Source organism: Chiloscyllium punctatum, chromosome 49, assembly GCF_047496795.1.
Source record: "Chiloscyllium punctatum isolate Juve2018m chromosome 49, sChiPun1.3, whole genome shotgun sequence".
NCBI classification, from domain to species: Eukaryota; Metazoa; Chordata; class Chondrichthyes; order Orectolobiformes; family Hemiscylliidae; genus Chiloscyllium; species Chiloscyllium punctatum.
In genome coordinates this window covers 40,314,990-40,339,096 of record NC_092787.1, presented here as the reverse complement: position 1 = coordinate 40,339,096, position 24,107 = coordinate 40,314,990, and the positions used below count along the sequence as shown (strand labels likewise).

Below are 24,107 nucleotides of genomic sequence, written 5' to 3'. Positions count from 1 at the left end.
ATGTCTCCGAGAGGGTGCAGAATGTTCTCACGGGAGAGAGGGGCCAGCAGGAGGTCATTGTCCACATTGGAACCAATGACATTGGAAGGGAGATTACCGAGAGTTAGGCAGAAATTTAAAAAGGAGGTCCTCAAGGGTAATATCTGGATTACTCCCAGTGCTGCGAGCTAGTGAGGGCAGGAATAGAAGGATAGAGCAGATGAATGCATGGCTGAGGAGCTGGTGTATGGGAGAAGGATTCACATTTTTGGATCATTGGAAGCTGTTTTGGGGTAGAAGTGACCTGTACAAGAAGGACAGATTGCACCTAAATTGGAAGGGGACTATATACTTGCACAGAAATTTGCAAGAACTGCTTGGGAGGGGGGCGGGAGGGGGGGAGGGAGTGGTGGTGGGACCCAGGGAGATAGTGAGATCAAACTGAGACGGGTACAGCTGAGAACAGAAGTAAATCAAACAGTCAGGGCAGGCAGGGACAAGGTAGGACTAATAAATTAAACTGCATTTATTTCAATGCAAGGGACCTAACAGGGAAGGCAGATTAACTCAGGGCATGGTTAGGAACATGGGACTGGGATATCACAGCAATTACACAAACATGGCTCAGGGATGGGCAGGACTGGCAGCTTAATGTTCCAGGATACAAATGCTACAGGAAGGATAGAAAGGGAGGCAAGAGAGGAGGGGGAGTGGCATATTTGATAAGGGATAGCATTTCAGCTGTGCTGAGGGAGAATATTCCCAGAAATATCCAGTTCCATTTGGGTGGAACTGAGAAATAAGAAAGGGATGATCACCTTATTGGGTTGTATTATAGATGCCCCAATAGTCAGAGGGAAATAGAGAAACAAACTTGCAAGGAGATCTCAGCTATCTGTAAGAATAATAGGGTAGTTAAGATAGGGGATTTTAACTTTCCAAACATCGAATGGGACTGCCATAGTGTTAAAGGTTTAGATGGAGAGGAATTTCTTAAGTGTGTACATGACAATTTTCTGATTCAGTACGTGGATATACCTACTAGAGAAGGTGCAAAACTCGACCTACTCTTGGGAAATAAGGCAGGGCAGGTGACTGAGGTGTCAGTGGGGAACACTTTGGGGCCAGCGACCATAATTCTATTCATTTTAAAATAGTGAATGAAAAGGATTGATTAGATCTAAAAGTTGAAGTTCTAAATTGGAGAAAGGCCGATTTTAACGGTATTAGTCAAGAACTTTCAAAAGCTGATTGGAGGCAGATGTTCGCAGGTAAAGGGATGGCTAGAAAATGGGAAGCCTTCAGAAATGAGATAACAAGAATCCAGACAAAGTATATTCCTGTCAGGGTGAAAGGGAAGGCTGGTAGGTATAGGGAATGCTGGATGACTAAAGAAATTGAGGGTTTAAGAAAAAGAAGGAAGCATATGTCAGGTGTAGACAGGATCGATCGAGTGAATCCTTAGAAGAGTATAAAGGAAGTAGGAGTATACTTAATAGGGAAATCAGGAGGGCAAAACGGGGACATGAGATAGCTTTGGCAAATAGAATGAAGGAGAAACAAAAGGGTTTTTACAAATATATTAAGGACAAAATGGTAACTAGGGAGAGAATAGGGCCCCTCAAAGATCAGCAAGGCAGCCTTTGTGTGGAGCCACAGAAAATGGGGGAGATACTAAATGAATATTTTGCATCAGTATTTACTGTGGAAAAAGATATGGAAGATATAGACTGTAGGGAAATAGATGGTGACATCTTGCAAAATGTCCAGATTACAGAGGAGAAAGTGCTAGATGTCTTGAAACAGCTAAAATTGGATAAATCCCCAGGACCTGATCAGGTGTACCCAAGATCTCTGTGGGAAGCTAGAGAAATGATTGCTGGGCCTCTTGCTGAGATATTTGTATCACCGAGTCACAGGTGAGGTGCCGGAAGACTGGAGGTTAGCAAACTTGGTGCCACTGTTTAAGAAGGGTGGTAAAGACAAGCCAGGGGACTACAGACCAGTGAGTCTGACCTCGGTGGTGGGCAAGTTGTTGGAGGGAATTCTGAGGGACAGGATGTACATGTATTTGGAAAGGCAAGGACTGATTAGGGATAGTCAACATGGCTTTGTGTGTCTCACAAACTTAATTGAGTTTTTTGAAGAAGTAACAAAGAAGATTGATGAGGGCAGAGCAGTAGATGTGATCTATATGGACTTCAGTAAGGCGTTCGACAAGGTTCCCCATGGGAGACTGATTAGCAAGGTTAGATCTCATGGAATACAGGAGAACTAGAATTTTGGATACAGAACTGGCTCAAAGGTAGAAGACAGAGGCTGATGGTGGAGGGTTGTTTTTCAGACTGGAGGCCTGTGACCAGTGGAATGCCACAAGGATCGGTGCTGGGCCCTCTACTTTTTGTCATTTACATAAATGGTTTGGATGCGAGCATAAGAGGTACAGTTAGTAAGTTTGCAGATGACACCAAAATAGGTGTCATGGACAGCGAAGAGGGTTACCTCAGATGACAACAGGATCTAGATCAGATGGGCCAGTGGGCTGAGAAGTGGCAGATGGAGTTTAATTTAGATAAATGTGAGGTGCTGCATTTTGGGAAAGCAAATCTTAGCAGGACTTCTACACTCAATGGTAAGGTCCTTGGGACTGTTGCTGAACAAAGAGACCTTGGAGTGCAGGTTCATAGTGGAGTCGCAGGTAGATAGGATAGTGAAGAAGGCGTTTGGAGTGCTTTCCTTTATTGGTCAGAATATTGAGTACGGAGTTGGGATGTCATGTTGCGGCTGTACAGGACATTGGTTAGGCCACTGTTGGAATATTGCGTGCAACTCTGGTCTCCTTCCTATCGGAAAGATGTTGTGGAACTTGAAAGGGTTCAGAAAAGATTTACAAGGATGTTGCCAGGGTTGGAGGATCTGAGCTACAGGGAGAGGCTGAACAGGTTGGAGACTGAGGGGTGACCTTATAGAGGTTTACAAAATTATGAGGGGCATGGATAGGATAAATAAGCAAAGTCTTTTCCCTGGGGTCGGGGAGTCCAGAACTAGAGGGCATAGGTTTAGGGTGAGAGGGGAAAGATATAAAGAGACCTAAGGGGCAACTTTTTCACGCAGAGGGTGGTACGTATATGAAATGAGCTGCCAGAGGATGTGGTGGAGGCTGGTACAATTGCAACATTTAAGAGGCCTTTGGATGGGTATATGAATAGGAAGGGTTTGGAGGGATATGGGCCGGGTGCTGGCAGGTGGGACTAGGGTTGGACCGAAGGGTCTGTTTCCATGCTGTACATCTCTATGATTCTAGTGACATTACCATTCTGCTACCATCTTCCCATGCTTGTCACTTGTGTGGCGGAAATGTTTCTCGCTGCATTTTAGCACAATCCAGTTTCTGATTGTCAAACATAATGGGCCCAAAATGGTCAAGCCTCTGGTGAGAATTCCTACTGTTTTGCTGGTAACTCATCCTGCTATTACCTGGCTCTGTAGGTGAATATCTTGTCAGCCTTTTTAATCGATAAACAGAAACATGAGCTTGAGTTTGGGGAGCGTGAATAGAAACCACCACTCTTTCATTCTGTTGACACAGGGAGAAAAGGCAGTGTGGAGGCAGTGCCATATCATAGTGGTAATGGCTCTTTAAGGGATAGACTAAACCTGAGCTTTCTCAAACTGTTTCCTATAACAGTGACTAATTCAAAAATACCTCATTAGTTGTAAAATGCTTTGTGTTGGTTGTGAAAAGCACTATTTAATGAAAGTTTTCATTTTAGTTTGGCAGCAAGCCTGCATTCCTAATAGTCTCTGACCCGATGGTTTTATGCCTTGACTGGTTCCGCAAAACTACCTGGCTCTGAGTGGTCCTAATTGATGCCATGATACAGCAGCCTGAGGTGGGCTCACTAAGCTCAACTTTTTTTTAACCCTAATAATCAGGTATAAGCAACAGGGAAACAATGCCCTTGCAGCAGTGGAATAGGGCATTGAGGATAGGCACCAGGCATTAAAACATGACATCAAGATGATTATGATTCAATACTGAAAGAAGGAAATATTAAATCCACACTGTGCTTGCTGGGAAGATAAAGCTCTTACACTCGTCTTAGATTGATGTTAGTCTTCATTTTTTGTCATTGAGATAGTAGGGATAGAAGAGATTCAGAGATTGTTAGAATTGAGGAGGTGCTGGGCTACTAAAGGGAGGGGAGGATTTGCCAAGAGAATCTGCCACCAATAATTAGTTGCTATATAATTCTGACAGTTGGCTGCTCTAACAAGCACTCTTCTCCCTCATATTTCTTTTATTTTCCATTCCTTACTTCACCCTCAAAAGCACATCTTCCTTCTGCAGCATAACCCTTCTGATTGATAGGATTGTGCAGCAAAATACAGCAAATCTAGAGACATATGTGGGTCAGTTCATGCAGGCTCCAGACACCTCTGATTTCTCAGTAGATGTTTGGCTTAAATGTGGTTCTCGGTATATTGGCACTATCCATTTGTGCTGGATTCCAGGCAGGACACCTGAACCAGATATAGAAGGGATACCCATGACCTCCCAAGTGCCACCCTCACATCTCTAGGCTAGATCAAAAACAGGTGGATTGTGAACCCTGGTGACACAAAGGGGTATTGTAAGAGGTATAGATGGTAACGTATTCTATTAATATTTTTGTGATAATGTTAAGTGAATGGGCAAACTGTGGCAAAACAGATTTCAGAATGGTTAATTGTGAGATCCTCCACTTTGGATCTAAAATTAATAGGACAGGATACTTGCTAAATTGTGAGAAACAGTGAAGATACAGAGACTTGGTGAGTCCAAGCACGCAGATCATTGAAATGTCTTCACTAGATTAGATTAGATTCCCTACAGTGGCTGGGGTGTGTTCTTGCCCTACCAGTAGTGGAGGTTGTGGTGCTGCCTTTGCAGGGAGAGCTTAAGAAGAAGAAAGGTGGACAGTATAGATTTACTAGAATGACACTTTAGCTCCATTTGTTAAATTAGGAGACTTTATGAGGTGAACTTACACAAACTGGGGTTGTATTTTCTTAAATTTGGAACATTAAGAGATGATTTGATCAGGGGTTTCAAGCTATTTAGAAAACAGATTAGAGAGAAAGAAAGTAAGTGTAGGTTATGGCTAACTAAATTTAAAATATAGGGTCAATCCTTTCAAGAAGAAAGTTGGTTTAGTACATTTGAAGGGATGATGGCAGAAGTTTAGAACTCATTTGAGCAGATGGTAATTACTCTAAATGCAGTGTTAACTTTAAAACTGAAATGGATACATGGGTGGGAGGTTAACGTTAGTGGTGGTAGTTGGGGGAATGTTAGTGGTGGTGGATTGGGGGTGTTAGTGGGGTGGGCTGGGGGTATTAATGGGGTGGATTGGGGGTGTTAATGGATGTGGGTTGTGGGGTGGTTAGTGGAGATGGGCTGGGTGGAGGGGAGAAACAGGGTCGCATGTGTGTGAAACTTTGCACTGAGAGAAATCCAGTGTTCTACACAAATCCAAGAGCTGATGAGTAACAAACATAAAAGGAAAATTTGTCATTTGACACATTTATAGACAGCAAACTGATGAATACTACTAATATTACCTCCTGCAGTCTGGCATGAGCCTGTGATGTACGAATTGAAAGTTACTTTTTCCTTCAAAAGCATGGTGATGCTGTGGGGGCCCTAGTGGGGTTTGGTTCCAGTTCTGTTGTATGATGTGACAGAGGTCAATCTCTGCCCATCTGCTGAGACACATCCTCTGGAAGCACACAGACAATCCCAAGGCAAGGGCTTCAGTGGAACTGCATGGCAAGTAAGTTGGGTACTGATGGAGGGAGGGATTGGTCAGCTTGGATGAGGAGTAGTGGAGAAGAAATGGATGATAGGGGATAGGGTTTGGTGAGCAGGTGGTAAGGAAGAAAGTGGATTACCACCTTCAGGGGCCACTGATGCAGAAGGGCCCCCCCGAATATTGTATTCCCTTCCTTGCCACCTTTTTAGAAACATGAAGAAAAGTAGGCCCTTTCCAGTTTCTGGTCAATAGTAATCCTCAGGATGTTGATAATGAAGGAATTCAGCAATCATCATGCCATTGAACATCAAAGGGAGATGGTTAGGTTCTCGTTTGAGCTGGTCATGACCAGTTACTTGTGTGCAATGGATATTATTTGCCATTTGGAAGCTCAAGATTAGACATTGCTCATGTCTTGCCACACATTGCAACTGAGGAGTTGTAAATAATGTAGAAGGCTATGCAATTATCCGTGATAACCACTTCTAACCTCATTAATGAAGTACAGGAGATGGTTAACCCTTGGATATTCTTTTTTTGGGGCTCTTGTTCCGCAATGGCAGAGTCCCTACCTCAGGACCAGGAGGGCTGGGTTCAAGACCCACTCATTCAAGAGATGTGTGATAGCATCTCTGAACAGGTTAATTGGAAAATATCTAACTTGAGGAACAGAGCCTTTGTGCAGCATTAAGTGTTCCTATCTCTGGGCTCGAAGGTTTGGGTTTTGGTCTCACATGCTCCAAAGATTTCCAGAAGACGTTCGACAAGGTGCCACACAAAAGGCTGCTGCATAAGATAAAGATGTGCAGCATTATGGATAATGTATTAGCATGGGTAGAGGATTGGTTAACTAACAGAAAGCAAAGAGTGGTGGTAAATGAATGTTTCTGTAGTTGACTATCAGTGGCTAGTGGTGTGCCTCAGGGACCAGTGTTGGCACCGCAATTGTTTACAATTTACATAGATGATTTGGAGTTGGAGACCAAGTGTCAAAGTTCGCATATACCATTAAGATGAGTGGTAGAGCAAAGTGTGCAGAGGACACTGAAAGTTGGCTGCGGGATATAGATAGGTTAAGTGAGTGGGCAAGGATATGGCAGATGGAGTACAATGTTGGTAAAAGTGAGTTCATCCTTTTTGGAGGGAATAACAACAAAATGGACAATTTCTTAAATGGTGAAAAATTGCAGCCTGCTACTGTGCGAAGGGACCTGGATGTCCTTGCACTTGAAAGACAAAAAGTTGGTTTGCAGGTGCAGCAGATAATTAAGAAGGCTAATGGAATATTGTCTTTCATTAGTGATTTTTGAGAGGATTTGTAGCTCAGGATGATGATGTCTCTAAGTTAGTTCGCTGAGCTTCAAGGTTTGTTTTCAGATGTTTCATCACAATACTAGGTAACATCATCACTGAGAGTCTATGGTGAAACGCTGGTGGTATGTCCCTCCTCTATTTATAGGTCTTGGTTTCCTAAAGTACGTGATGTCATTTCCAGTTTTTTTTTCAAGGGAAGGTAGATAGGATCTAAGTCGTTGTGTTTATTGATGGAATTCTGGTTAGAATGCAATGCTTCTCAGAATTCTCATGCAAGTCTTTGTTTTGCCTGTCCTAGGCTATGTGTGTTGTCCCAGTCAAAGTGGTGTTCTTCTTTGTCTATATATGTGGAAACTAGTAAGAGTGGGTCATGTCTTTTGGTGGCCAGTTGATTTTCATGCATCCTGGTGGCAAGTTTCCTGCTAGTTTGTCTGATGTAGTGTTTTTTGTTTACAGGGGTTCTTGCATGGTATCTTGTAAATTAGTTTTTCTGGTGGTATCTAATGGATCCTTTAGTTTCATTAGTTACTGTTTAAGAATGTTGGTAGGTTTGTGGGTTACCATGATGCCAATGGGTCTAAGTAGTCTGGAAGTCTTTGATGTAAGGTAATGTGGCTATAGTTTTTGACTGTATTGTATCTGCTTGTTTGGCTTGTTTCTGAAGAATCGGCAGATTGTGTTTATCGGGTACTCGTTTTTCTTGAAAACGTATAGATATTTTCTTCTGCTTTTTCCCATTCTTAGGTGCAACAGTGTGATGCAGCTTGTTGAAATAATGTCTTAATGCAGCTCCTTTTGTGGGTATCGGAGTGATTGCTTCTGAAGTTAAGTAGTTGGTCCGTGTGTGTTGTTATTCTGTAGATGCTGGTTTGAAGCTCTCCATTAACTGTGTGTTCAACTGTCGCGTCTAGGAATAGGAGTCTGTTGTTTTTCTCTCTTTTTGTGAATTTTATGCCTGTCAGGATAATGTTGTATGTTTCCTCTAATTTGTTCTGTTTTGCAATGACAAAGTTTGGGTTGGATAGGTGGGCGGGCAGCTTGTTCAAGTCTCTGCATTACTGCTTCCGCTATGAGACCTGATACTGGGTGATCCCATAGTTGTTCCATTGACTTGCTTATCGGTTTTGTTATTGAATGTAAAGTGGGTGGTGAGGCACAGGTCCACCAGTTTGAGGATGTTGTCTTTGCTGATGCAGTTGGTGCTGTCTGTTGTATGTAGTTCTGGTTTTCCTCGCTGTGATGCCAGTATTTCTTTGGCCAGGTCGATGCTAATTGATGTGAAAAGGGCTGTAACATCAAAGGAGACCATTATTTTGTCCTCTTCTATCTTGGTGTCTTTGGTGTTCAGAAATTCTTGGGCGGAGTGAATGAAGTGGTGTGAATCTTCAGTTAGGTGTTTTAGTTTTTGGTGGAGTTCTTTGGCTCATCTGTATGTTGGTGTAGCACGTAGGGAGACTACGGGTCTAAGGGGGGGAGCACCAGGTTTGTGTATTTTTGGTAAACCATTGAAGCGTTGGGTGTTGGATCCATCTGGTTTCATGTTTTTGAAACCTCTTTAATTCTTCTGATTTTGAAAGTCCTGTTGGAAATGATGAGATTCTGTTTATTAGCTGTGGGTTGGGTCTATTGCCACCTGATGGTAAGTGTTCGTATCTGCAGGCAGTGCATTCGTCCTTTCAAAATAGTCAATTTAAATCGCTCCCAGTCAGACGATTAAACTACAATTACAAATATGCGAGTAAATAGGACTTTCTTGCAGCATTTGAAACCACATTAAAAAATAATGATCTTTCAGAAGAAACACAGCATACCATAAGACAAGCTATTGCACCTACATTAGGTCGAAAAAGGAAGGAAACACGCTTAATGGTCAAGAAATTAAAGCCTTAAAAAGACTTTAAAAAGATAAAAACATTGTTATCCTAACTGCAGACAAAGGACACATGACTGTTATTTTTTAAAAATCTGACTATCTTGAAAAAGCAAATGCACTGCTTGCAGATACTGACATTTACCATCAGGTGGCAATAGACCCGATCCACAGCTATTAAACAGAATTGCATCCTTTCCAACAGGACTTTAAAAATTAGGAGAATTAACTAGGACAGGTTTCCAAAACATGAAACATAGAACATAGAATATAGAACATAGAACAATACAGCACAGAACAGGCCCTTCGGCCCACGATGTTGTGCCGAACTTCTATCCTAGATTAAGCACCCATCCATGTACCTATCCAAATGCCGCTTAAAGGTCGCCAATGAATCTGACTCTACCACTCCCTCGGGCAGCGCATTCCATGCCCCCACCACTCTCTGGGTAAAGAACCCACCCCTGACATCTCCCCTATACCTTCCACCCTTCACCTTAAATTTATGTCCCCTTGTAACACTCTGTTGTACCCGGGGAAAAAGTTTCTGACTGTCTACTCTATCTATTCCTCTGATCATCTTATAAACCTCTATCAAGTCACCCCTCATCCTTCGCCGTTCCAACGAGAAAAGGCCGAGAACTCTCAACCTATCCTCGTACGACCTACTCTCCATTCCAGGCAACATCCTGGTAAATCTTCTCTGCACCCTCTCCAAAGCTTCCACATCTTTCCTAAAGTGAGGCGACCAGAACTGCACACAGTACTCCAAATGTGGCCTAACCAAAGTCCTGTACAGCTGCAACATCACCTCACGACTCTTGAATTCAATCCCTCTGCTAATGAACCAGATGGATCCAACACCCAACGCTTCAATGGTTTACCAAAGATACACAAACCTGGTGCCCCCCCGAGACCCGTAGTCTCCCTATGTGCTACACCAACATACAGATGAGCCAAAGAACTCCACCAAAAACTAAAATACCCAATTGAAGATTCACGCCACTCCATTCACTCCGCCCAAGAATTCCTGAACACCATCAAAGACACCAAGATAGAAGAGGACAAAATAATGGTCTCCTTTGATGTTACAGCCCTTTTCACATCAATTAGCATCGACCTGGCCAAAAAAATACTGGCATCACAGCTAGGAAAACCAGAACTACATACACCAGACAGCATCAACTGCATCAGCAAAGACAACATCCTCAAACTGGTGGACCTGTGCCTCACCACCCACTTTACATTCAATAACAAAACCGACAAGCAAGTCAATGGAACAGCTATGGGATCACCCAATATCAGGTCCCATAGCAGAAGCAGTAATGCAGAGACTTGAACAAGCTGCCCTCCCATCTATCCCACCCAAACCTTGGGTCCGCTACACAGACGACACCTTTGTCATCACAAAATGTAACAAATTAGAGGAAACACCCATTATCCTGACAGACATATAAAATTCACAAAAGAGAAAGAGAAAAACAACAGACTCCCATTCCTAGGCGTGACAGTTGAGCATACAGTTAATGGAGAGCTTCAAACCAGCGTCTACAGGATAACAACACACATGGACCAACTACTTAACTTCAGAAGCAATCACCCCAACACCCACAAAAGGAGCTGCATTAAGACATTATTTCAACAAGCTACATCACACTGCAGCACCCAAGAACTACAAAAAGCAGAAGAAAAATATTTATACTACGTTTTCGAGAAAAACGAGTACCCAATAAACACAATCTGCCGATTCCTCAGAAACAAACCCAAACAAGCAGGTACAATGCAATCAAAAACTATAGCCACATTACCTTACATCAAAGACATATCAGAAATGACTTTCAAACTACTTAGACACTTGGCATCATGGTAACCCACAAACCTACCAATACTCTAATGAACCCAAAGGATCCATTAGATACCACTAGCAAAACTAATGTCGTTTACAAGGTACCATGCAAGAACTGTAAAAAAAATACTGCATCAGACAAACTAGCAGGAAACTTGCCACCAGGATGCATAAAAATCAACTGGCCATCAAAAGACATGATCCACTCTCACTAGTTTCCACACATATAGACAAAGAAGGGCACCACTTTGACTGGGACAACACATACATTCTAGAACAGGCAAAACAAAGACACGCATGAGTATTCTTAGACACATGGCATTCTAACCAGAACTCCATCAATAAGTTCATATCTACCTTCCCTTGGAAAAAAAACTGGAAATGATATCACGCACTTTAAGAAACCAAGCGCTATAAACAGAGGTGGGACATACCATCAGTGCTTCACCAGAGACTCTGACTGATGATGTTACCTAGTATGGTGACAAAGTGTCTGAAAACAAACCTTCAAGCTCAGCAAACTAACTTATTGTCCTTCATTGCTAGAGGGATGGAGTTTAAACACAGGGAGATTATACTGCAGCTTTATAGGGTGCTGGTGAGACCACACCTGGTGTACTGTGTACAGTTCTGATCTCCTTACTTGAGAAAGGATGTACTGGCACTGGACTGGTGCAGAGGAAATGTACTGGGTTGATTCCAGAGCTGAGAAGGTTGGCTTATAAGGAGACTGGGGCTATACTCATTGGAATTTAGAAGAATGGGGGTGGCGGAGGGGTGTGTGATCTTACAGAAACGTACAAAATTATGAAGGAAACAGATAAAATGGAAGCAGGGAGGTTATTTCCACTGGAGGGTGAAACTAGAATTAGGGGGCATAGTCTCAACATAAGGGGTAGTAGATTTAGGATTGCATGGAGGAGAAACTTCTTCACCCAAAGAATTGTGAAACTGTAGAATTCCCTACCTAGTCAAGCAGTTGAGGCTACCTCATTGAATGTTTTAAGGCAAAAATAGATTTTTGAACAGTAAAGGAATTAAGGGTTATGGTGAGCAGGCAGGTAAGTGGAGGTGACTGCACAAATAGATCAGCCATGATCTTACTGAATGGTGGAGCAGGCTCGAGAGGCCAGATGGCCTACTCCTAGTTCTTACATTCTTATAAACCAGTTGGTTAAGAAAAGCCTACTGCAAACAATTCCTCTGATGTTATTGGAGATCTCGTGGAATAGTAGTAGTGCCCCTTCCTGTGAGCCAGGAGGCCCAGATTCTGTTTCACTGCTCTAGAGGTATGTAACAACATGTCTGAACAGGTTGATTAGAAACTTGCTACCCTGAAGAGCATGTGCAGTGATGTCTGGGACTGACATGATTGATCTCCAACAACCATAAACAGCTTTCCTTGTGCTAGGTAGAAAGAGACACAATTTAAAAGTAACTCTACCTACTACCATTAAATTGCAAAATAACTGTTTGTAAGCCAATGTCTCTGGAACCTCAAGTTGTTATCTTGTTCTATCTCTGCTGACTATTGGTTAAAGGAATAGATCTTTAATCTTGCTGAATAGGACCCCTCTTTTCAATGGAGTACTGTCAAATTGGATTTAACACCTTAGGTTTAGGTAAGATATTTCGTTTTGGTTAAAACACTAGGGAAATTGTTTTTGCACAGCGGATTAGATGGTGTTATCAATTTATGAGAAAAAGGTTTAAATTACCTAGTGTGGTATTAGTAATAAATGCCTTTGTATCAAATTTCCTTATTTGCTGCTTTAATATTGGAATTAATCTATATATATTAGGTGGTTTAACAGTTCCATTAAAATTGTGATTAAAGAAATTTCCTCTGATCATATCCATTGTTAAATTTGCAATCTATAATTTTCATCATTGGCTATTGTAGTTCACCATTCTGAATCTTAACAATAAGGTGAACAACTTTATTGTTGAATGTTGCTTATATATCCAAGAGAATATCTGTTTGTGTAACTTTCTTCTAAACTTACCTCAGTACCATTGCTAGGGCATAATTGAGAACAATTAAGAAAATTAAAAACAATTTGAGTGAAGAGCAGTGGTTTTAAAAAAGGTTACTTTTGAAGATTGTTATTTTGTTCATTATTTAGTTGGTAATTGAAACAAATACAAAATAGAAATGTAGCCTACACTGGTTGTTTATGTGCAGGGAATCTAATCAGTTTCAGTGCTAAGTTCAATCCTGCAGAGACTCTATAATGATAGAAAGCTGATTTGTCTGAAGCTTGAGAGCAGTATAACTTTTGCATTGCATGAACTGGATCAGTACAATGCAAATCACCTTGCTCTGGTGTCTGTCTTTTAACTGTCTTGACTGTCCTATCAGTCCATGTGCCTGTTTATTAGCAAATGTCTCTCTGCCAGAGTCTTTTGAATGTGAAAATTATTTTAAAAGAACTCCAGTTTTGTTTGCAAACTTGGCAGACATTGTCTACATTGGCACTCTTCTACCTTTGACTCCACACTTCAAAGCTCAAGATTAGAAAATACTAAATAAATGTCTTTATTTTGATTGAAACAATATTTCAAATAGTAAAGGATCCAAGTGAATGAAGAGTCCAGCTACAAACAGGAAATAATGACTGCTGACACCACAGTCTAAATACATGAAGTGAAGCCCTACAACTGGCTCTTTCAGTTACGATTCTCAAATGCATTCCTCTGCATTCTTTGAAAAGGACGACAATTCTTCAAGACACTAGTGGAGGAATCAATTTGGAATGACAGTTACGCATTGGAAGGACCTGGTTGTTTTGCCTCAAGTAATTTACCTCTCACTGCTGTTCCCAACACAAAGGCATGGATTTTTAAAAATGAACACAATTATAAAATATTAAATTACACAATATTAAATGCAATTTAATGATAATGGTGCTTTTTAGTGTTTTAAATAGTACTTATTTTGTTTTGAATTTATTTTGGTTCTAATAATTTTGTTAGATTTTATTTTATTTTTAAAATTGCTTTAGAAATCACAAAGAACACAAGTGTATTAGTGACAAGTGCACTACATACACAAAGGTTCATGCATTCTCATTTTCAAGATCTGAGCTACATTCATTAGATTCACTGCTCTTTCACAAATCTTGCTTGTGGTGAACTTTTTTGCTTTGATTCTACCATTAATGTTGCTTGACAGACCCTCCTTTGCCAGATGACAATATGAACCCTCTCAGTGATTAATCACTTCCTTTCCTAGTTCATTGGAACTGCCATTATTGGGCCAAGTTACCACATATATTTGCCAAGCCAAATATCTATAGTGTACATCTATTGGTTTCTGCTTGCCAGAAAAGTTGTTAGCTAGATTATAAATAGCTACTACCAACAGAAAAAAGTCAATAACATCAAATATATCTGTTCTAGGATAGAAAAAGTGGTAGCGCAGAGCCTGACCCTAAAAAGAAAGCACCTTTTAGATCGCTCACTTCAACACTGACCTCCAGCTTCAAGAGACGTAGGTCTTCCAAAGACACGGTAAGAGGAATTGGGACTCCTTTCACCATGCCATGAGTCCATTAGCCCAAAGTTCATTCAGTACTATTACATATCCACCTCACCACATGCCCATGTGAAACAGCTGCATTACATCTTTAACACTGGGCAAAGGAAGGAGGCGAACTTGGGAGAACTCCAGAAGTGTTGATAACATCCTTGAATGTTTATGTCTGACACTTGTTCTTGCTCTCATTGCCATTGTTAGTTGCCCTGTTGTTTTGAAGGAAATTCCCCACGCTGATTGCTGATCCATTCATGATGAGAATAACTTTCAGTTAAATCTGACAACCACCACAAGACTCTAGGTTCATTCCCAAGATTCATATATTTCATCCTCCCTAAGCATCATGTCTTCTGCCATGTACAAGTATCATGTTTTACCCAGTTCCAACAAACCATGTTCTTTATCATTCACAAGAGTCATTTACAAGAATCATGTTCTTTCAAATGCTTTTTGATGATGGTGATGATGAGGATGAAATTTCTAAATTAAATTACTGACATTACCTTTTTTGATACATTTGTTAATTGTGATGATGTAATGATGTTTTTTTTTCTCTCTGCAGACACTTTTTCTTCCTTTTAGATTTTTTTCTTGGCCAATTTTATCAAGTTCTTACTGAAATTCATCTTTATCTTGGCTTCTTGCTGTAAGGTCATCACAATCACACAGTAATCACACATTGTCAACTGCAAACTTTCTTTACTTTCATTTTGACATTTTTCATCTCCTACTTTGGATTTATTTTCCATATATGTATTGTGATGATTTGGAGGATGGATTTATGTTTTTGGCTGCAGTTAAACTCAGAAATATTGCCTTTCCAAAGTGATCTTGCAGGAGGTTGGGGAGGAGACACAAGATGAAGATGCTAACCATTGCTTCTTTCAGTGCTCAAATTGAGCTTGCTAAACAGGATTCTCACAAAAGTGAGCCAGACCATTAATGAGTCAGAGCACAAATAGGTGTTGGACCTGTAGTACACCCAAACTGATTTGCTCACATCACCACAAAATAAACTGAGCTGTAATTGAATGGGTCTGGTCTGTTCAATCTAGACTTCATCCAAAGTAATTAAAATGGACTAAGAAGTAATTTGAGAATGAAATTTCTGCAATGAAAAACAGCATGATAAGTGTTTTTTCTTCTATAATTAATAAAAACCAACAAAATTGCAAGAATGCACAGTTTTGAACTGCACAGTAACTGAAAATGTATACTTTGGTAATCTAAATTGTGTTATCAAGGAAAATGGGCATTCTCCTGTTTTTCATTAAAAGATAAATTTGACTTCCAAATATCACAGCATTGATGTCCATGCACATGAAAACATCACAAAATCATTACGGCAGTTTCAACATTTTTATGGTTCTATTGTAATTCAGTAGTGTTCTTTTTCACGATGTTTATGTTACTGAGTTTTTGGTTAAAGCTTTGTTTCCCTTTTAATAAAATAGATTTTGGGAAAAATAATTTAAAACGCCTTAAACTCTGGATCAATGACGATATTTGGAAAAACTGAAAATTTATGACATTTCGATTGAATGCATGAATGTTATTGTGCAAACTGCATAACAGTGTGAAAAATACAGCCAAACAATCTTATGTAAAATAAATTAAAGAACTCCAGCAGAACAGATTAGCAAAATGGGGCTTGTTTATAGGGCCTGGAAGGCAGGGAGCATTGAATCAGGCTGCCTGGTTCATACTACACCTGAATTATAATCACAAATAAAAACTCAATAAACTCTAATGCCAAAATTCATCATTAGAACCCCACCAGTGCACTACATTATCAGAGCTGTTGAGCCCTCATAACACTTTTCTGGGCAGATTTCAAGGTTGGACGTTGCTTTGTTTATTTGCCATTTTGAATAGAGTCAAAGTTAAAAATCACACAATATCAGGTTATAGTCCAACAGGTTTATTTGGAAGCATTAGCTTTCGGAGCGATGCTCCTTCATCAAGTGGTTATGGAGAATAAGATTGTAAGACACAGAATTTATAGCAAAAGTTTATAGTGTGATGTAACTAAAAGTATATATTGAAAAAGACCTGGATTGTTTGTTAAGTCTCTCATCTTTTAGAATGAACATGTTGGTTTCAGTTCTTTCATATTTATATCACAAAACTTCTTTTAAAAGTAAATTTTTTAAAAAAAATTTTAGCATTAAATATTTTAAAACTTTTTTTTAAAGCTAGTGCTTCCACATACATCTGTTGGACTATAACCTGGTGTTGTGTGATTTTTAACTTTGTACACCCTAGTTCAACATCAGCATCTCCAAATCTTGAATAAGAGTCTGTTATTACCAAGCACAATATAAAAGACAGTTCTCATGTACTGCTCTGTGAACAATGCATATGAATCTATGCTCTCTCCTTCTAGCAACTATGCAACAGTACCAATGATTCTAAATAGGGTTGCCAACTCTGATTGGACATATTCCTGGAGGCTTCATCAGATCCTACTGCAAGGGGTGGCACGGTGGCTCAGTGGTTAGCACTAATGCCTCACTGCGCCAGGGACCCAGGTTCGATCCCAGCCTTGGGTGATTGTCTGTGTGGAGTTTGCACATTCTCCCTGTGTCTGTGTGGGTTTCCTCCCACAATCCAAAGATGTGCAGGCCAAGTGAATTGGCCATGCTGAATTGCTCATCATTCAGAGGGAAATGGGTCTGGGTGGGTTTCCTTTCAGAGCGTTGGTGTGGACTTGTGGGACTGAAGAGCCTGTTTCCACACTGTAGGGAATCTAATCTAGTCAAAACCAAAACCCTTGCAATTAGTCACCTAGCAAGTCCATCTTTGTGAAGCACAACACTATGCCAATCGAAAGATGGATAGACTGTTCATTACTCAAATGAGTTTTGACCATCAGTCAAATAACATTTTGTCCCCATGTCCTTTTTTTATGTAACTTATGAAAGCATTTTTAAACCTCAGGTTTTATTTCACTGTTTTTGTACTGTGTTCCTTTTAGCCATTTCCTGAAGATGAAAGTTTAATTGATGGAGACACCAGGGAAATCTTGGAGGGTTGGCAATCCTAGTCCTGAATGATTAAGCTGTTGTACTTCTTCAATTGTACTCATTCTTAAAGGTTTGCCATTGCTTAACATGCACTTTTAATTCCAAACACAGGGATCTAAGTTGTGTTCTTTCATTTTCCTCTGGCTGCCTTCTTACTGAGGGACCTTTGTTTTATTTGATGTTTTCATCATTTCATCAATATAGTTTAAAATCATTTTGTTTCCAAAGTGTTTTAAACTTCATTTGTATTTTTTAATTCAGAAAATGTGACATCAGAAAAACTGCATCAGAAACTTTCCATTCCCATTCCCCTTAATTGTACACTGTGCCATTATCCTTTCAGATATTGTTTAGAGAAATTCAATGTACTTTTTTTAAAACTGAAGAAGCATTTTACTTTCTGAATAAAATAAAATGCAAAAATACCTGTCTTGTCTGTCAGCCTGATTTATGTGCCTTCCTAGTCTTTGATATAAATTGAGCAATCTCATCTCCAACAAACTTCAGCATTGCTAACCTCATGTGTCCCTCATGTCTTCTGCTCCATTGTGCAAACTCTGCCTGCCAGCTGTCATTTCTCAAACCCAACCACCTTGGCAGTCCTCAAGAAGGCAGAATCTTTGAATGCTGTAGATTTATTTTGTTGTTCTGACAAGAAACCATTTCTCTTTCTCCATGCTTTCAGACTGAACAATGATGCTTCTTTCTTCTTCTCCTTCTTTAGATTAGAAGGTAGACTGCCCAAGCAATGAGAGTGAATGCATACCTTTTGTGAACTACTACTTCATCTCAGTATGTCTCTCTAGAACTATTGCAAGGACCAACAGGCTAGGCATTATAAAATCCATATTAGTAAAATGTATCTTGGTTACTCTGTTTTCTCTTTGAATGTGAAATAGGATATAATACAGTTGCTTGGAAAATGGCAGCTTCACGTGGCCATTTGTACACAGGTGATATTGTAAACGTTAGAAATCCTTGTTTGAATTGATGAAAAGATATTGACAAAACAGATCCTTGTTCCCATTTTCACCCATATCATGAAAATCCTTGGGTGTTTACTTCTGCAAAACTACAACGAATCCTTACATTAGCTCAGATTGTCTATTGATATGAATGAAATGAATTAAAAAACACATTTTGATGTAATAGATACTGTATTGTAATTTTTGTTTTAGATTAATATACTTCAGTTTAATTCCAGATCTCTCAATTATTTACCTACTATGAATATGATAATAAAATGAAACTATTGTTAAAACACTAGGAATGATAAAAATTCAAAAAACCTTAGTTCTAACAGCAAGTATGAAGTTGATACTAACTGGACCACTATGAATGCAGTGAACAATATGGATGAGGTGATCCAAAGTTGTTCACCTTATTGAGGGGATGAGCCTAATATAAGGATTCATTACCTCATTCATGCCATTTAAAAAATATTTATGGAGTTTTTAAAATGGAAACAAACATTGCCATCATTACCTGACAGTAAGTACAGCTAGTTTTAATGGAATAAAGATAGCAATCATTTCTGTTTGCACTAGCTACCCCTCCGTGTTTAAAAAGCAGTGCATATATAAACATTTGGGTCTGAGAAGGAAACATTTCATTTGGAAAATTCCATTGATTAACAAATTAATTTTGAAAGTTCTTTCTGTATTACTTTCTAATATATTTACTTGACTGACCCTACAACCATTAACTGAATTAAATGTCACTGGCTATAACTTTGAGGCTTTGATGGGCCTTGATGAGTCCCATTCTTTAGTTTTGTTTCCAATGATTTCAAGGTTTCAGGACTATCATCATGATTCTATCTTCATGCTCTCCAGTATGGTGGCAACAATTGCTGACTATGTGAAGTCCAGAAATCAAAAATATCTGACAGTTCAGCTGATTAACTTTGTGAAGTAGTGAAAATAATAATGGCCTTATCTGGTTTCTGTTACAGTGAGTTTTGGCAAAATGTAGGTTGATCAGAGGTTCAACTAATACTATTAAAATGTAGGTGCTAAAATGCAATTTAAGATAACTTTAAAGCCATTATTTCTTTGTGAGTGTAACACTGTGATCTTGCACAGTATTTCTGATAGAATACCATTGTATTATTCTTTCTTAGTTCTTATTTCAAAACCACAAAAACATTAAACGATATGTTCGGCAATAACATTGGCAATGCTGTGATTGTAAATTGCATCGAGAGAATCCTTCAATTTGAGTGTAAAATTTGGGACTTTTAAACAAGATTGTCAGCAATTCTGTCAGAAGTTGGAATTTTCTACCAGTCATTTGTTTCCTACATGCATTGATATGCTGCATCTGTTTCTATCGCCAGCAATGACACAAACTGCCATGGACCTTAGTTCATTCCCAATCATGAATCAATGTTCACAACCCAAAAGTTTTGGAAGAGTTTTGAATGTACTATTATTTCATAACAGCATTCATAATTTGCAAACTATCAGAGCATATTTAGATAAATTAGGATCACTTTTGATCCTTAGGTAGTTTGAAATAATTTCCATCCCTGACAGATCAAATGCCCTATTAAGATCAACATTTTATTGCTCAATCCAATTAATTTTGTTGGAACTCTACTGTCTCTCTTTCCTTATTCTTTTCCCTGTATGTTACTGTTGGTACATGATACAGATTCCACACTGTGAACACTCCCTCCCTCATATCAAACATCAACCCAAAAATAGGCTAAACAGAATAAACACAGAGCACAAACACAAAGTGGTAACATATAAAGAATAGAAAGAGATTAAAGGAGAAAAAGGACAAGAAATAGACTTGCTTGAAACTGGACTTGAAAGATCAAATGTCAAAAAGGATAATGCTTTTATGTTTCCCCTTGAATTTTTTTTGTTGTGGAGAATCAAAAACTAGTGAATATAGGATGGAGTCTTCTAGGCATTGAGGCAGGAAGACAAAACAAAAATGGGCAGGTTGGTAGTATATCCAGAACCCCATCTTACGTTCCTGCCTCCACCCAAATCAAGTTCTCAGCAAGACGTTCTCTGTTTGACCTTCCGCCTTTGCTGTAAATTAAGACTCTTAGGTAGTCAAATAGTGACCACTTAAGGACAATTTAAGTGTTAACCTCTCTCTTATTTTACAGCAATATCGCCCTACTGACATAACTGGACAACTGAATCTCTTAGACTCGTCTGTCAGCACGGTAGTGTAATTCAGTCTGGAACACTGATGTGTAAAATTTCTGCCTGGGCTGCAGTTATCTAAGCTCCATGCAATTGAGTGGCCTACCCGACTGATAAACCAGCACGAGTTGCCTGTTGGTCAGGCAGTAAGAGTCTCTTATGCAGGGACTGGACAAAGGGTATAGAAGTAATCAGTGACAGCAAGCCTCTTGCCTTTACTTCTGATCCCCTGTCCCCTCTGCATATACCATCAAACTCCAGTATCCAACCTTCATCTGATCTCTTGATTCTCATTTGGGTTGTTCTTCGTAGCAGCCATGATTTTCGCAGTGGCGCTCCCAAGTGCAAGAGCTGCCACCCTCTGACTGGCAGGCAATTCTTGTTGGAAAGGTCTTCTTGCCCTATTGGGAACTTGATTTCAGAGGAAGGTTTGTCACTGACCTCTAAATTGTCTGACTAGAAGAAGATAAGACAGGCCTTGCTCTGAAGAGTCCACCTTTTGAGCAAGCAAGCAAGACACCTGACAGAAATGGAAGATTCCTCTTTCTAATGTCAGAATAAAGGGTTTCCTATTTAAGATAGCGATGAGGAGGAATTTCTTTGAGGCAGCTACATATTAGATCCAAACATTTTCCGATTGTAATATTTCACTTGACTTCCAATAATAAATCCATGTATAATATTTCTTGGCAAACTCAACATATATTTGTCAAAGTTGAATAATAATTGTGCAGTTAACACCTTGAGTGAGGGCATGCTTATTCAAGCAGATGTTTGGGATGGAGAATATACTGAATCTTCAATGTAAATGTAGAATAATGGCAGTAACTTTTCTCTCTCTCTTATTTTACAGCAATACCATCCTGATATAAGTGGGCAACTGAACCTCTCAGACCCTTCTGTCAGCACAGTGGTGTGATTCTGTCCAGAACATTGAAGTTTAAAATGAGAAAGAAATATGAGACTCAAGAATTATTGGCCAAAGCAGCAAGAGTTTAGATCACCAGCAATGACCAGAGCGAAAGGGAAGGAAAGTAAAAAACTTCAGTGGAATCACAAAATCATCAGTGTTAGTGTCTTCTGAAAACCTGCAGTGTTAAAGTTACTGACCCGTCTCTGCTACTCAGCAAAGCATTACTATACGAACATACAAACCAGAAGTAGGCCATTTGGTCCTTCAAATCTGCTCCACCATTCAATAAGGTCATGGTTGATCAGGTTTTTGTCCCGAATTCTACATTCCCATCTATTCCAATGACCTTTGATTCCCTTGCCTATCAAGAATCTATCTACCTCCGCCTTCTCAGTTATTTTGTTTGCATATAAAGTCTTTACTATGAGTTATTCAACAAAATTATTCATTAAAAACTTTATTCTTCACTGAACCATTTATATTAAAGTTAGTCATAAAATTATTAACACAGAGGAAAATGGGTGGGATAGTGAATTAGCACAGTGCACCTCTGGGACCTAACAGGAACCAATCCAAAACAAAAGTGGGACAGTTTAAATTCAGTATGAGGCAAGAGGCACAGAATGACCCCCGTGTTCAGCACAAATTGGCACATAATTGGCAAACCCAATCACAGGCACTGAAAGAGGGCTACTATGAGAAAAAATAATCAAAATGGTAAGCATTCTGAAGGGATTTTGGGGATTGTAGAACATAGTGAGCTAGTAAAGAGTACAAACAACTTGTTGTATTAGTGAAGATTACTATTCAAGATCTACAAATAGTGTTAATTTTTTTGTCACCACATTTATTTAACCATGTTCTAATACAATGGAAGCATGGTTTGTTCTACTTGTATTGTTATTCGAAAGAGTAAAATTGGCAATCTTCAGGACATTCACAGACAAATACTTATTACTTGTAAGCAAATCCATTGTTTAGTGCTGGGCATGAGAAATTACTGTTAGTTCTAGTATCACAATGGCACCTCCAAACACTGATATATTGTTCTGCATTCTACTCAGCAGCACATAACATTCACAGTAGGTTTGCTAGCCACCCTTCACGTTGGGAGCTGTGATTGCTGTGACTGTCTTCTATCATCTTTAATTGTGTGCACACCTGGAAGAACTTCACAACTGGCTTCCTCTAGGAAGATTGCTGTGGATGTTCTATTTTGTCCAAATCTTTCTAACACTAATAATTAATCAATTTCAAGGCATATCCCAGGATCATTTTCCAAAGAATGAAGGGGAGATGAGAATAAATGTTTCACTGGGTCATGCAGACAAGGAACATTTTACCAGAAATGGTAACTGCAGCCAGGCCATAATTTTATTTATAGTGAAATTGTATATGTATTTGAAAAAGAAGAATATAAATGCTTATGAGAAAAAAGAATTAGAGTAGATATTTTCAGCTATCACCTATCAGAAAACAGGAGTGATGGGGCAAAAGTTCTTTCTATATTGTGATTTTTACAAAAGTGGAAAAGCCTACTTTATAGTCACGCTTTACCAACATCAGTGAAAGGAAGTGCTAATTTAATGGGATATCATTAGCTATCATGTCCAGTGCACTGGGCCAATATCATTAGTGCACTGGCAACTATTCATATCTTTAGTGTTGGTTTAGTCTTTGGACAAATTATAACCAATAGGATTCTACAATATAGCAGAATGAGGAAGTGACCCCAGCCTCTGCAGCATGCCCTTCGTCTGGTACAGATGAAGAAATTCCCAGAGATTATGAACAGTCCAAACAAGGCCCAGTCTATGGGAATCATTCCAGATATCTTTAGAGCTTTGAAACCATTAGATTTTGACAGTTCTATATGTAAATAAGGCAGAAATAAATAAATGGATAAATTGGGGGTTCAGATGGGATGGGGGAATTAGAACATTTAATATCTTTCAGGTAAACTACCAATTTTGTGGCATCCTGTCTCATGCAGGAAACTATTAATTAAGCATTTTACATCTCACCTCAACCAAATGGCCATCTTCTAATTTATTGACAGCTCTGCATTTATAAACAGAAAATGCGGCAAACACCTTTCTCATTATGACAGCATCAATACAGCAACAGTGTGGATGTTTCAAATAACACTTCATCAGAATTTCCTCAAATTGTATGTAAGGTCGTTGATCTGAAAGACAAACTCTTTCTTCACTGATGCAACCAGACTAGCAGATTATTTCCAGTATTTTCATTTTTCCTTTCAAATTTACCGTACCCAAACAACTTTTCCCAAAAAATAACTTTATTTGTTTTGAAATATTGTCCTTCTCAGATCTTATATAAAACATCTAATATTTCCAAATATGTTTAGAACTGAGATTGAAGTCCATGAATGAAGCAGCAATACTGTTACTGATCCATCTTACCTAAGAATCTCTGTAAAATTAATTTATAATTTAGATTTAAAAATGCTGGTGTTTGCATTCCTTCCACAAAGATAACAATTGCACTCTTTCTTTAAATGTGCATTTGGTATCTCTCATAGACAATAATACTTTTCTCCAATTTGTTCCTGGTTATATATTATAGAGCAACATTGAACAACATTTTATTTTATTGAACTAAATTGCTTTGAAAATTCTTACATAATTCTTCCAAG

General features: G+C 39.2%; 1 protein-coding gene across 7 annotated transcripts in view; it reads left to right on the top strand.

The window, feature by feature from the left end:
* The window catches only part of LOC140469619 (glutamate receptor ionotropic, NMDA 1), a 177,533-nt gene extending 154,646 nt beyond the window's left edge, over positions 1-22,887 (top strand). For 2 of the 7 annotated variants that reach the window (XM_072566301.1, XM_072566297.1), the window contains 2 exons: positions 14,207-14,317; positions 21,389-22,887. In XM_072566301.1, the coding sequence (XP_072422402.1) occupies positions 14,207-14,317; positions 21,389-21,454 (177 nt within the window). In that variant the 3' untranslated portion in view covers positions 21,455-22,887. Of the gene's footprint in view, positions 1-14,206; positions 14,318-14,904; positions 16,412-18,092; positions 18,120-20,495; positions 21,363-21,388 lie in introns of those variants that run through there. The other 5 variants (XM_072566296.1, XM_072566300.1, XM_072566299.1 and 2 more) reach the window with 5 other exon arrangements.
* The last annotated feature ends 1,220 nt before the right edge of the window (positions 22,888-24,107 follow it).